We start from the raw sequence: 14,552 nt of genomic DNA, 5'->3' as shown, positions 1-14,552 counted from the left end.
TCTCTAGGAGAGATTTATTCTACGTGACTATGCTTATTTTGAATGGCTGCCAAGTTTGCTTTTATACTCTCAGTGCCTCCGGTGGGACTCAATTAGAGTACCTGCTGTTTGGAAGAGCAGACAACGGTGGAAAGGCCAAATTCAGACCACCGACAGTGTTCAACAAGCAAGGGTTGCTCAAGAACTAGTGTGTAGAAAATTCACTTGGGTGTTCAGTGTGCATTGATTAACACAGAAACTACAAAATTGTTGCTAAAACACAACTGAGCTTTTGTTATATGAAAGTGGTTTTTTAGAGCCCTTTTGTGGAAAATTAGGCATTTCATCCCCTGATCACTAAACAGCTTCGTCAAAAGGGTCTTCGGGAGGAACTTGAGAAACTGAAGCCCCAAGATTAGAGTTTTGTTCATTCAAATGTGCCCACAAAAGCCTGAAATGAGTGCTTGGCCTCTGTTTATTCTCAAGGGTTTAACATATTGTGGAAGGAAAAGATTTAGAAATACTTTTAAATAATTTCCTAGGTAAATTTTGAGAATGTGCACATGGGTTAAGGCTAACAGTACATTAAGCATGTTAGTATATATCCATGTGAAATATGGTGAAGAAGAAAAATGTGTCTCTCACAATTGACAAAATAAGATGAAACAAACTGCATCACATTTTCATCATAATCTGTTAAGTCTTAGGAGCTTCCATGCAATTTCAAAAATCTAAGCTTCATAATAAATATAGGAGAGAAAAATTATTGGGAAGTTGTGATAAATTCAATATTACAGTTGTAACACCTGTGTGAAATATGAAGTATATCCTTCTCAATGCATTTTATAGATTTGGATCATAAAATAAGTTCAATGTTGCTGTGATTTTTAGTGTGTTTTGAACATGCTTACCCTTGTAAAAAGGTATTTTTCTGATTAACCTACTGTTAACTGCTAAGTAGTTGCATTTGCTGATATACATGGAACCTCTAGTCCCCCTAAGTTTTATTTTTTCAAACTTAAATGTCACTATTCCTTTCCGTTAAAGCTCCTCCCACCCCTGACCCTATATACATGGAGATTATATTCCAAGGCATCAGTGGATATCTCAGCTACACACAGTGATTATTGATAAGTAATAATAAAACCGATTTGAATATATACTATAGTACAAATTACTTAAAGTTTGTCAGTGGTTTATGTCTGGAATTTCCAATTCAGATTTTCAGACTGTGGTTGATCACAGATAACTGAAACTATGAAAAGTTAAAACTATGTCTTGCATGTCACCTCTTGCTCTGACTTTGTTGATTGTTTTCCCCCGTTCCCCTCCTTAGCTGCCTGAATAGCTGGTTCCACTTCAGCCTCTCTAAAGATTAAGTACATTAACTATTTGAAATGTGTCTTGTGTATTTCATATTCCTCTGTCATGTGTGAGCAATATGCCTTGTTCTATACACTTCCAACCATCTTAAATACAAAGGTTCTGAGAGTGCCTAGTTACCCTCTCTTTACTTTTTTTCTTTTAGCTGGCCACTGATTATATAGCTGTGACTAAAAATCTGATACTCTTTCCTCTTGAATTTTCTCATATAATGTTATTATGTCAGGACTTCATCTGTTTTATCCTAGATTTTTGCAAAGTCTCTTAGATTTTCCTCTAGAAAAAGTGTGTTGTCTCCGAAAGCTCTAAAATTCGTTCACATCGAGGTACCAATGACTTGACTTGGTCCTCCAGGAGTCTTTGCTGTTCAGGAAGATGTTCCTGTAAAGTGTTGACTGGGACATAAAAGCAGGGGGCAACTCTCCAAAGTACAAACACAGACATTTATTCATACAGCTCAGTCCATATCATGGTGTCAGTAATGATTTTTAGTTTAGCTTTTCTAATGTCACTACATAATCCTGCTCAACTGTATATGTTTGATTTAAGGAGACTGACCAAAAGTTTGATTTTATTCCATAAATATTTTGTAGTTGCAACAGTCTCATCAGTTACAAATGCAAAAAATAAGCCTGAACTGTCTGTGATTTTGTGTCTGCCTCTTTCACATACATTCAGTCATGTATTGTTTTAAATTTTTATATTAAAAGAATCTAGGCGTGTTCTTCTGTATCACTTTCTTTTGTTATGGAAATAGCCATCTCAGAATTAATTTGCTAATCTTCAACCAAGTGACATGTTTCCCTGATTAGTTATTGTACCCTTGTTTCAGCATGTTATTTGCACAGGTTTGTGGTGCAAGGTAGAAGGTGAGAAAGAATGCAAAACCAAGCTAGATCCACCCATGGACGGTACTGATTGTGATCTTGGTAAGGTAAGTCAATGTTGCCGTGCAAATTTAATAATAATCTGAACAAAACACAAGAAAATTACCAGTTACATATTCATCTCAACACTGATAGAATAATGTCAATATAAACAAAAATGTTAGTTTGTAGTTTGTTTAATTACTATTAATATGTCTTTATTGTTGATGATAATGGGGAGAGTCAGGATATGCTTTCTTAATAGAAAGTTTTTTTTATTTTAGTATTTAAGTTAAGGAAGTAAAGCACATAAGAACAACATAAATTGTGTAATTTCTTAAGACTGCTAAAATCTTTCAGGCATATACCATTGTCTTAAGAGAGCAACTACTTACCTGTAAGTTTTTCTTGTCAATATATGTATTATAAATAAATATTCTGATTGACAGTTGGAATTTAGTAAATACTGGATTGGTTAAGTAGTTTAATATTATGAGCAGTCTGAATTTATAGATATATAATGTCTAGGTCAACAAATTTGCTCGTGAAATTTTATTTTACTTTGCAGATTATGAAGTGTATCTCATGTACTTATAATTATAGTTCATTTCATCAAATTAATAGACTGATGGCTTATACATGAAAGTTTCCATTTTGTATGCTATGAAACGAAGGTGGGAAGCTAACCATTTTGTTCATTAATTGTAAGATCAGAAACAATACCTTTGAGAAATATAATGAACCTTTATTATATTTGTAGATATATAGTGACTAAAGTATTTTTGGTGCCAGACTTTTAGGGGAGAAAATGAAGTTCTATGGAACAATCCTTTTGAAATACATCAAGTTGAGGTATCATTTGAAAACCAGAAATTCGACTTCTCAAAAATTATCTTAGGACATCCTGTACTTAGACATATGCACAAATACATATTTTCTCTCTTTACCTCTGTCTCTCTCTCACACACACACGAAGATGTAAGCATGCAGTTTTCAGAGAAAGAAATGAGAAAAGAAAGAAATATTTATCAAGGGAGTAATGCTTGAAGTGTAGCTTTTAAAAATAGGGTAGACATCAGTACATCAGTGTGAAGAGATCTCAAAGTCCAAGGCATGCTAGAAAAATTGACATCCAAATACCGTTTGAGATGTAAGGAAACATGATTTGTATACAGATATTTTATATATATATAAAACATAGCACAGTTTTTAAACCATGAGAAAATGGTTTGAATGTGTAATCTCCAAACTATAATTAGTAGTTACCTCTTGGGAGGGAAGTGGTGGTGGTGCAAGGGACGGCCACAGAAGATGATACAAAGATATATATGTATAAATACGTGTGTGTATATATTTCACATATATTATATGCAATATAATATCACAGAAGTGTTAATATAATTTCTTTATAGACATTTCTGAATTCTGTGGCAAAGGCATGAAGTTTCTATAATTAAGAAAAGAAAATACATGTGCTAATTATTTAAATCTGTACTACATGTGCTAATTATTTAAATCTGTACTATTTAAAAGTCTAGAAGTATGAGATCTCTAGAAACTGTCGATAAGAAAATGATTTCATTTGGGCAGATGCAATGACTCAATTGACTAACCCTCCAGCTTTAAGGGCTAGCATCTTACATGGGCATTGGTTTGTGTTCTGGCTTCTCTACTTCCTATCCAGCTCCCTGCTTCAGGCATGGGAGAGCAGTAGAATTGGTCCAAAGCCTTGCGATCCTGTACCTGCATGGGAGATCCTAATAGGACTCCTAGTTCTTGGCTTTGGTTTGGCTTACCTCCGGCTATTGCAGCCATTTGGGGAGTGAACCAGCAGATGAAAGATCTTTTTCTCTGTATCTTCTCCTCTCTGTAAATCTGTCTTTCCAGCAAAAATAAATTAAACTTTAAAAAAATTAGGAAACGGATTTCTTAGAAGGAATTTGTGTAAAAATTTGTTTTTCATATGTAGACTATGCTGATATTCATCTCTTTCATTTTTAGAAATTAGACCCCAAAGTACAAGCTGCTTCTATTACAAGTCTCATGAAATTATGCTGAATAAGTTATTTCTTGACTTATACAACCCCACACCAGTAATCATTTGCACCATGTAAAGTGATAACCAAATATTGAGCTCTAAAATCTTCAAATCTGCAATACCAATTTATTTTATTTAGCTATGTATTTAGTTTGCTTAATAGCAGTCTCTCAATTTTTATAAGGTGGTATACTCAATATTTTTCTACTATGAAGTTTTATTCTCATATTTAGAGAATATGTATTGTTGAGATCTCTAAACTTGTTCTTTCAACAATCAACTGTTATTACTCATCCAAAATCACATTTTGTTTCCACATGTTTATGCCAATAACTTTGTTTCAGAGGTTTTGTAATGTGTTTTGTGTATTGAAATGACTAATGAGTTCTCAGTTCCCCAGGCCATCTCAGCTTCTTTACAAATCCCTCTGTTCCAGTAGTGGTAGCCCACCATCATGGAAATAGCATCCCATCTCCCACTGCTAGTGTGTGGTAGGGTGAACATATCTGAAAAACCAGAAGGCTTGCACGAAACTCCACTAGCTCTGTACATTGCATTCCAACGAACAAAGCTTGGAGTTCAATAATTCATAGTCCTGTAGTGTTGCTAATTGTATTGTATATATCTAATGTATATAAGACTGTATATTTAAGTATGAGAATGTGCCTACAGATCTAAAATGATTTTGGAAGTAGAGATTTACACTTGTTGTTGACAGCATTTTCCAAGTTAAAAACAACCTTTTCTTCTCCTTTTCTTTATACTGTCTTTTTTCTACCATTTTAAATGTATAATACAAATACATTAAATGGAGATTAATAATTTCATAAATTACTTAGTAAAAACAGTGAACATATGATATTTGCTTTTGCATATTTATATTTGCTAGTGATGGAGAGAGGAGAACAGAAATTAAAGACCAATGTAGTAGCCTATTCTGAAATAATATAAGGACACTTTACATATTGGTGGAAATACAATGAAAAATTAAAGTTTATTTTGGCATGAACAATTTTAAATTGTTTAAATGAAAGATCTGGAAAAATACATATTATGAAAAAAACTATGCATGGATTTCAATTTCTTTGCACCAATGTAAATTTACTTTAAAATTTAATGTTTGTCAGCTTTGTAAAGTTTCTTGAATACCTTAATTGTTGACTTTCCTTAGTTGACATTCTAAATATCATCATCATTTATTATTGGAAATAATAGACTGTAACATTCTAGCAATCACAAAATGGAGAGAGCTTTTTGCCTGCCTGGCTCCTCCTCTCTCCTTCATGGTATATTGTGATAACTGATTAGGCTATAATCAGTTCAGGTTTGCATCTTCATGGACTTCATACAGGTGTGTGTGTGTCTGTGTGTGTGTGTCTGAGAGAGAGTTTGGTCATGTACTGTCCCAGTAGTAGCGTATATTAAATAATCCTTTAGCTTTCTCATAAATCAAATTGAATAGGTAGATACATCTTTAATTTTTCAGATCATTTAATATCTGTTATGAGCCAATAAAATAAAAATGTTCTAGGAAAAAAAACTTGTTAGAAATTTTATGGAAAGCACCATTGTGCATAGGTGTGACAACTGAAGCAAAACATTTGTATTTTCCTCAGTGCAGAAGCACAGTGCCATCTAGAAATCACAGAAGTGGAGTTCCTGCAGTCTGCTCCAGTGATCTGGTTATCTGCATCATGACAGACTGTATCTTGGGCTGTGCTTCCTCCAAATTTCATTGATTGGTGTATGTGAATTGACTTGCATTATCTGTTTCTATTTCTTCTCATCTACCAGATGTGATCTAGTTTAAATTATGTGCAAGTTAGGTCCCAATACTTCTCAGCATAGTTTTTAGTCTTGTATGAGTTCTAGCCACCTTGATGCTTAGTGGACAATGAGCTATGATATGCCATATGGGAAAACTAGACACCCTCATGTTGGCCAAAACACTGACCAACTAAGGTTTGATGGCTTGCACATTTTTTCCCCAGAATTGGCATAACTTTATCAAGTTCTTTAAGCCAGCAAATATTGTAAAAGCTGTAACATGGCCGGCTTTTTCTCCCTTTCCTAGTGTTCAGATGGTATCTCATTTGAAAACTCAAACGACTTTCATGGCAATCTTAGATTCACTTAAATGTACTTTGAATGGTGGAGGATTATCTTTTCTCAAGCTTAGATTTAAAACTTCTAAAGAAAGTTAAATTTAAGTCTTAGCATTCTCAGAGATACTTGCAGCGATTCATGTTTCATTGCATATTCAAAATGTTAACTGGGTTAAACAAAACCATATAGCAAAATCCAAGTTTTCGCCCCTAAAAGCACCAGTTAAAACAAATTCTCAAAAATAAATTTTAAGGAAAGCAATAAAATGAATGGACAAAACTTGGTTAGATTCTTGCAAGCTGTTAATAATATTAATGTAATTATATGATACATCCAAAAGTTCATGGAAATGTAAACTCTGAAAATGCTATTTTCTGTGAAGTTTTTGAACCTTTTGTTCAGTGTATTGATATATTGTTGTTAACCTCTAGTGTAGGCTAGGCTTTGTATTTAGCGCTACATTTAAATTCTGCACAACATCTGTTCAGTAAGCATGTTGAATTTTAGAGTTGAGTAGACTTAGCATCAGAGAATTTCTGTAATTTCCTCAAAGCTTGCATAAGCGCACATTGTGTCTAACTGCAGAAAGCCATTTAAGCACAGTGACTGACCTAAATGTCCCTAACCTTTACTTATCGTTCTCAACGTGAGCTTGTTACCTTTGAACCTATGGGATGTGACCATCATCTATCTGCTTTTCAAAAACAAGTAGGGATAACCTCCGTTTTTCTGTGAAGTCCTGAGGATCATTTCTCAAAGACTACAGAAACAGTCTCACTCACTGCTTCTGTTTTATTTTAATTAACATAATAAGGATGGTAAGAATGAAAACCATTCTACTTTTCTCTTTCATAGCTGTCTTTCCCCAATCAATAGATACAAAATAAACTACACATAGCTGAATGAAATGACAGAATTTCAGTCTGCCTGTCTTTCAAACAAATTTAATTTTCAAAAGAAATCTTGCTATAATATTAATACTTGAAGTTGACAGAAACTCAGATTTTAAAAGCATCAAGAAAAGTGCTAAAATTAAATCACACTCTGTTTCAAACAGTATTATGGACATTTCCTACCACAGCTGCTAAATTTGCTAACATATTTGTTTTGACATTATTTATTTCTTGTATTTATATATGATTCTATGTTTCATCCTCCTTTGCCCTTTTCTTTGGTTCCTTTTAAGTTGTTTTCTGTATCTTGGGTGAGATTTTTCTCTCAGTGGCTGTGCCCCGTCAGATTCTTCCGCTCAGTCACCCTGACATTCGCCCATTTTGAAGTCCTGAGTTCTCAGAATTCAGTGACTTTTGTGCACTGCTTTCATGCCAAGTCTCTGAGCTGACACAAGAAGCTCAGGCAAAAGCAAAGGTCAACTTATTTTCTGTCTATCTCAATTCCACATGTTCAGGGCTCGGGTAACTCAGTTTAATTGCATTAATTGCAGTGACTTGTATAGGCCATTGAATGATTTTCAGTTGTGCCCTGATTTGTTCACCTAAGACATAACTTTTGGAATAGTGGTGTAAGGCGGGAGAATGTACCAGCAGGACCTCAGCACCTGAGCACCTGGCCGGAGAGTGGAGCCTGTGGAGTTCTTGTAGCCGAAGCTGCGGTTCTGGGACCAGCAGTCGGGAGCGCGAATGTCCTGGGTAAACTCAAAAAGTTCCTGGATTGGGGGAGGGTGTTTTTTTCTTCAATTTTCAAACGCATAGGTTTTACTCATAAAATACAATTTCCAGCAAATGAAGCCCCTCAAAGCTGTTCCTCTGTGGAAAACAGAAATTTCTCTTTACTTAAGTGTTTATGTAAATAGCTCCCTTTTAAGAGCCACACAAAGAGCAACCCTTCCAAATGTAAATAATGAAAGCTACAAAAGATTTCTTGACAAAGGCTAGTAAAATGATGAGGTAAACTACACAAGGAGATGTGTGTAATGGAGTCCTCAAAGATCCATGGAGACTGCGGTTAAGAAAATGCTGGACATGGATTTCAAATGTTAGTGCACCAAAAAGCCCTTAACTTTTAATTCTACTGATCTACAAGATCTCTGAAGTCCCCTCCTACTTGAAAAACTTAAGTAACCTGAGAGAAGAGCAGGAAAGTGCTAGGACTTTCGTAAAAGAAAGGAAGAGAAATCGACACAGAGGTGCCAAAGTTCAGCAGCAAAACCATGGTGAGCGCATTCCAGACGGGGTATCTTAGAAGACCAGCATGCCAACCCCACCATTCCTAGAAACCATCATAGGAAAGCAGGAGGAAGGCATTTCACCTTGTCTGTTGTAACACTTGGTGCTAAGCTCAGAGGCCCATTTCTGTCACAGGCAGTTTTTAAGAATTTGTAATGAACCTCTGTAGAAGCATCTTCTTAATAGTTCTCAGCATCATATTTGTTCATAGGAATAATGAACTTCCAATTTTGACCCCAACCTCTGCCCTGCAATCCTCTTTATCATTTTCATGAGTCCACAGTTTTCCTTTTATCTTGGAAGCTAAAGTGATCAAGGATTAGAAAAACCGAGTACACTATTATTATGAGACATTTAATGCATTCAACTTTCTAAAAGTGGATTTAACAAAGGGTTATTCATTATGAATGTCTTTAATTTTTAAATGTGTGATTAACATAAAAAAGGATAAAATTGATTATTTGTACTGTCTTTTCTAGGCTAGGTTCTGAAGCAAGGGATTGTAATGGTCCCAGAAAACAATACAGAATATGTCAGAATCCACCTTGTCCTGCAGGTTTGCCTGGATTCAGAGACTGGCAATGTCAGGCCTATGGTGTTAGATATTCGTCCCCAAAGAATGTACTCCAGTGGCAAGCTGTCTTGGATGAAGGTATGACCCAAGAGCTCCCCATGGTTTTAATAATTCTTCTGGGTTTCAAAGGTGATTTTACAGTAGTTGTGTTTGCAGGTTGACTTCCAGCTGTTTCCAAGTTTTATTTTTTTTCTACTTTTGTTGACATATAGCAATCACAAGAGCTAACTGAAGTATTTTTTAAATGTATTAAGATCTCACTTGATACCTCTTAAAAAAATCTAGAAAAACAGTGAAACCACCTAAGGTTGGTAAACATGGGAAGAAGCAGGATCGCATACATTGCTGGTGGAAGCATACGACAGTGCCACCACCTTGAAAAACAGCTGGGGATTTAAAAAAAATAATAATAAGCATATGTTTACCAAACAATATAGAAAGCACATTCTGGGCTGATAGAGTGCTATTCAGCAGTAAAAAGCAGAAAATTACTAATAAAGTTATAACTAGATGGATCTCAGGTAATTATTTTGTACGAAAACACCAATCTCAAAAGGTCACATACTGTGTGACTGTATTTAAGTAACATTCATGAAATGACAAAATTACAGGGACAGAAAACAAATGAATACCTCCTAGGTGGTGAGAAGGGAGATGGGTATTACTGTATGAAGGGGTAACATGCGTAGGACCTTTGTGTTGATGAAATAGCTCACTATCTTAATTGTGGCAGTGATTACACAAAATCAAAATAGGCAAAATGGCACTGAACACATACCAAAATCAATTCCCTGCATTTCCTATTATATTAGAATTACCAAGATACAGCAATTGGAGTAACAAAGTAAAAGATATATGAGACTTCTTTGTATGACTCTTGTAACTTGTTATAATTGATAATTATATCAAAATAGAATTTTTTAAAAAAAAACTTATGCTACATGTTAATTAAGAATGTTCATGCTTGCCTGTGGTGGGTAGGGTGTGGTTTTGAGTTAGTGACCAGAAGTGGTGATGGATTCCTGGAACTCATGTGCCATTGTGCTGCTGGTCTTTCCCTGATCCCCTTAGTCAGGTTGGACTGTGCTTTCCATTCTGGTAATAACATTCATGTCAGTTAACTAAATTCTGTTGCTTCCCAGTTTTAGTGTTTTCACCTCTCAGTGGAAGTACCTCAGCAAGCAAACCATTCTCTTCTACAACGAGGAGAACATATCATTCCAATAAAATGGGGAAAGGGGGTGAACTGGAGCCATCAGATGATTGTCATCTTGCTGCTACCAGACACTAAAGCCTAGCAATACTGTTGGACTTCCCATCTGTTTCCCATTAGCCAGCATAATTTTAATTCCTTCCTTCCAAGGTCTATTCTTTCAACTGTGTCCTGGATGCCATTCCCAGTTTCCCCTTTATGATATAAATATTAAGATATTTATACTTCCTATTCAATATTTATTCTTCTTTGTACTGAATTATTCACATTCAGTGTTTTCTTTAAACAAACAAACAAACAAACATATTTAGGACTCTCTAATTTAAATTCCCTTAAGCTCAAGGCCAAGTTGAGCTGCTAGGTTTATTCTCCCTATGTCCTATCCCCAGCCACCACTCTTCTCAGTGAGTTGCCTAAATCCTAACCTTGTATTTCTATACTTCAGTCTGAGTTTTACCAGAAAAATCTCCTTAATGTTATCAAGGGGTTTCATGGACACTAAATTTAAGGAATGGTTTCCTGTCTTCTTAGTTGACTTCAAAAACATTGACAGTTCTTAAACCACTCATTTCTTTGGATTCTATAACATGGCACCCACCTGGACTCCTTCCATGTCTCTGGCTTATTCTTTTATTCCAGATGCTACTCTGTTTTTGCTCCACATTTTCTTCTTAGGTGATCTCATCTATTTTCATGGCTCTGTAAATGTGCAAGTAATTCATGAATTGTGCCTTCAACCAAATTTTTCCTTTGAGCTCCCAACTTGTATGTACAGTGCCTGCCAGATATTCCTACTTAGATATTGACAAACTTTAGTGGTTTGACATTTATAACCATCGTCTTTCATTCAGATCCACAGGATCATTGTTAATTTCTCCTTTATCATAACGATAACACCAATTTTTCAGTTGCATACACTTGATTGTGTGCTCTATAAGGGAATTTTTGTGCTTTGCTTCCTTTAACATGTTCCTTTATTTTGGGAGCTTGGTGTCAACTGGCTTCTTAACATGATGCCTTTCTTCTTCAAGCATTTTACCTCTCTTTCTCAATGTATTTGCCTTAAACTGAAATTTTAGACCCAATTTTCATCAATTCTTCTAAAAAGAAGAATCTCCCTAACCTTCCAAATTAGTTATGTTCCCCTACCAGTTTTCCTGTAAGAGGCCTGTAATAGTACATTCATTGAATGCATTCCTTCTAGTATCTGTTCCTACTGTACCATCTGGTAAATATTAACTTTTTTAGTGAATATTTGTTTCACTCATTTGGATATATAATCAATGTTTCTGTTATAAGAACCAAGGGTTTATCTTGTATCTACTTCTAACTTGTAAGATTTACTGATGTAAGAATCCTGTGAAATTCGTATATTCTAGTAAAATAAGAGATAGAAATCAGATTTTCTACAGAATAAAGAAAATTCAGAATTGTATTTGTGTCAATTTAAAACACTGGCACTTTTGGAAAAAAGTTAAGGAAGCTGTAGACTGTTATATAGTGATGTTTATCATCAAAATTATCCCAAATAGCTTTTTGTAGAGTCAACAGGTAATTCCGAATGTTTTACAACATGGGTCGGTCAAGTCCATAAGTCCCCCTGATGAATGAAATACACAACTAGCCTCCTTGCACAACTGCAATGTAGAAGATTCAGAAATATACATTATTTACTTGTGATGCACTTTCAAATGTCTACAACAGCTGGGACTATACCAGGTGGAAACTGAGAACCAAGAAGTTAAACCAGGTTTTCCATGTGGGTGATAAGAAACCAATTACTTGAGCCATTACTGCTTCTTCCTTGGGTTTTTATTAGGAGGGAGTTAGAGTCAGGAGTCCCAAACTGAACATTGGACACAAAAATTCCAGTACAACTAGGCATGCCTTTTCATGGACATCTTAACCAGTAGGGTCAATACTTACTCCCTGCCACCCACCTACCCACCCACCCCCCCCACACACACACACACAGATTCTATTTAAAGACTAGTGTCTTAAACGTATGACATCTTAGACCCTAAGTAACTATATAATTTGTTTTTATACAATATGTAGATGTATTAATAGGGGAATTAAATTTAGGGGATCAATGCAGTAGTGAACATTTATTTTTAGAGAAAAGATATGCATGGCTTTAACATTCAGGGATTTTGCATACCCTAGACATGCTGAAATTTGGCTGAAATCCATGTCTAATGCGTATCTTGGAAAGAGTTGATCTTTTAAATCAGTTCAGAGCCTGCCTGCCAAGTACTGGCATGTTACACGGATCACTGCAATGTCACAGTATTGAGGGTATGCTACAGGAAGGAAGACTGGTAGCAAATTATTTTTGTCATTTATAAAGTTAAACTAAGCAGAAGGTATTGGTGATTATAAAAGGAAAATATAAAGATTTTTATTTGAATGCTAGTTTGGAATGTGAATGGAACTTTTCAGGAGATGAACTCAACATTTTTTTTATATATCTTGTTTGCTTCTCTCATTGAAAATTCCAGAAAGAGAAGCATATATGCCACTTTTAGAATGTTGCAATTATAGCAGCTGTTTCTAAGTCCAAAGATATGACATAGTAAGCAGTCATTGAATAAACATAACCTACTTTGAGGTATGAGAGCACACTGAAATGCTTTATTGCAGCTTATAATGGCATCTTAAAGGAAAATTTCAAAACCATGCACATGAAAGGCCATGTTCCAACTCCTGAAAACTCTTCAGAGCTGTATTCAGAATCCACATGTGAAAACTGTTTGAAATGTTCAATTCTGAAGGCTCATTTAACTGTCTGTCTTCTCTTTGCAAAGTGATATCCTGTTGCATGCCTCTGGCTGTCATTTGGTATTTATAGAATCCCATCAGCACACGTGGAACTTTACTGAAGACATAAGGGAAGAGCAGTGTCAGAGACTGTAAACTATTTTCCGTTCTATTTATACAAGCTTAATAAACAGCAAAGGACCCGACTGGTGTGAAGCCAGTAGGGTAGTATTGTAGCATGGAAACTGCTCTGAAGTTTTAGGTTTGGATAATCATACTAGTGGTGTTACCGAATACTACTGTTCCTCAGTATGATGCTTTGAAATAGAAACAGTTCTTTCAAATATTATGCTACTTTTTGACCTGAGATCAAATGAACCACCATACCCTACTGCTGACTGAGGCACTGAGGACGACTGTGAATGGTGGAAGAATTCTTCACCTGAAGCAATGATTGTCATTCTAGCTGTCTTGGTTATTGCCATGCTTTCCAGGTTAGCAGCAAAGGCCAGGAGTACATCAGCAGGTGTGAAATATGATGGGTGTTCTCATGGGAATCATGCATTTCTAATCATACCAATTTTCCCTTCAGTAATTTCATAATTATAAAATGCTAAATACATAGGTTAAAGATTTCCGTATTAGATCTTAAAAGGAAGACCTCAAGGGTGAATTCACAAAGTAAATATTAACCAGAGCTTACAGGTAGGTAGTGTTCTATGCATGTACTTAAGATAAAGAGGTAGTTGTTCCACCAAGGATGATCAAAAATTGGGGTATGTACTATATTTTTTTCAGGTACAGTGATTGGTTTGTCTGTGGTAGAAAGTAATAAATGGAACATTTTGAAAATAATTGTAGCCATGTTTCTTAAGAAGGAGGCTAAAATTTACACAGGGCACCTAATTTTCCCCCAGTTATCTCATTTATTTCTTACAAAAAACCTTCTCATATGTTATTCATATTATATGAATAATAAAAATAATTCAGCAGTGAATTATTTTTTCTGTTACTGAGTAACCAATTTTGAAAAATAAACCTTCGTCTAAAAGTGCTTATGGAGTAACTTTTTCCTCCTCTCTTTTTATCCATTCTACATGTAGAAAAACCATGTGCCTTGTTTTGCTCTCCTGTGGGAAAAGAACAGCCTGTGCTGCTATCAGAAAAAGTGATGGATGGAACTTCTTGTGGCCATCAAGGACTGGATATCTGTGCAAATGGCAGATGCCAGGTGAGACATGCCAAAGGGAGCACTTGCAACTTGAGGAAGGATAGAGGGAACTTGGAGTTAGTTTCACAATATTGTAGAAAGCTTTGAACTCAGATTCAGAAAGTCTGGGACATGGTCCTAACTCCACTCTGACTATGAATAAATTTGATGAATTCTGAAACTCAACTTTTTGGTCTGCATGAAGGGAAGTTTGAATTAGGTAATCCACAAAATCTA

At 35.4% G+C, this 14,552-nt stretch overlaps 1 protein-coding gene across 1 annotated transcript in view; it reads left to right on the top strand.

The window, feature by feature from the left end:
- ADAMTS19 (ADAM metallopeptidase with thrombospondin type 1 motif 19) overlaps positions 1 to 14,552 on the top strand; it is a 182,602-nt gene that overhangs the window by 109,762 nt on the left and 58,288 nt on the right. Inside the window, exons 11-14 of the mRNA XM_058677493.1 lie at positions 2,195 to 2,296; positions 7,891 to 8,021; positions 9,038 to 9,210; positions 14,209 to 14,336. Of these exons, the coding sequence (XP_058533476.1) occupies positions 2,195 to 2,296; positions 7,891 to 8,021; positions 9,038 to 9,210; positions 14,209 to 14,336 (534 nt within the window). The remainder of the gene's footprint in view (positions 1 to 2,194; positions 2,297 to 7,890; positions 8,022 to 9,037; positions 9,211 to 14,208; positions 14,337 to 14,552) is intronic.

This window comes from Ochotona princeps, chromosome 19, assembly GCF_030435755.1.
Source record: "Ochotona princeps isolate mOchPri1 chromosome 19, mOchPri1.hap1, whole genome shotgun sequence".
Lineage (NCBI taxonomy): Eukaryota > Metazoa > Chordata > Mammalia > Lagomorpha > Ochotonidae > Ochotona > Ochotona princeps.
Note: the sequence above shows the minus strand (reverse complement) of the source record. Positions and strands in the feature narration are given on the sequence as shown.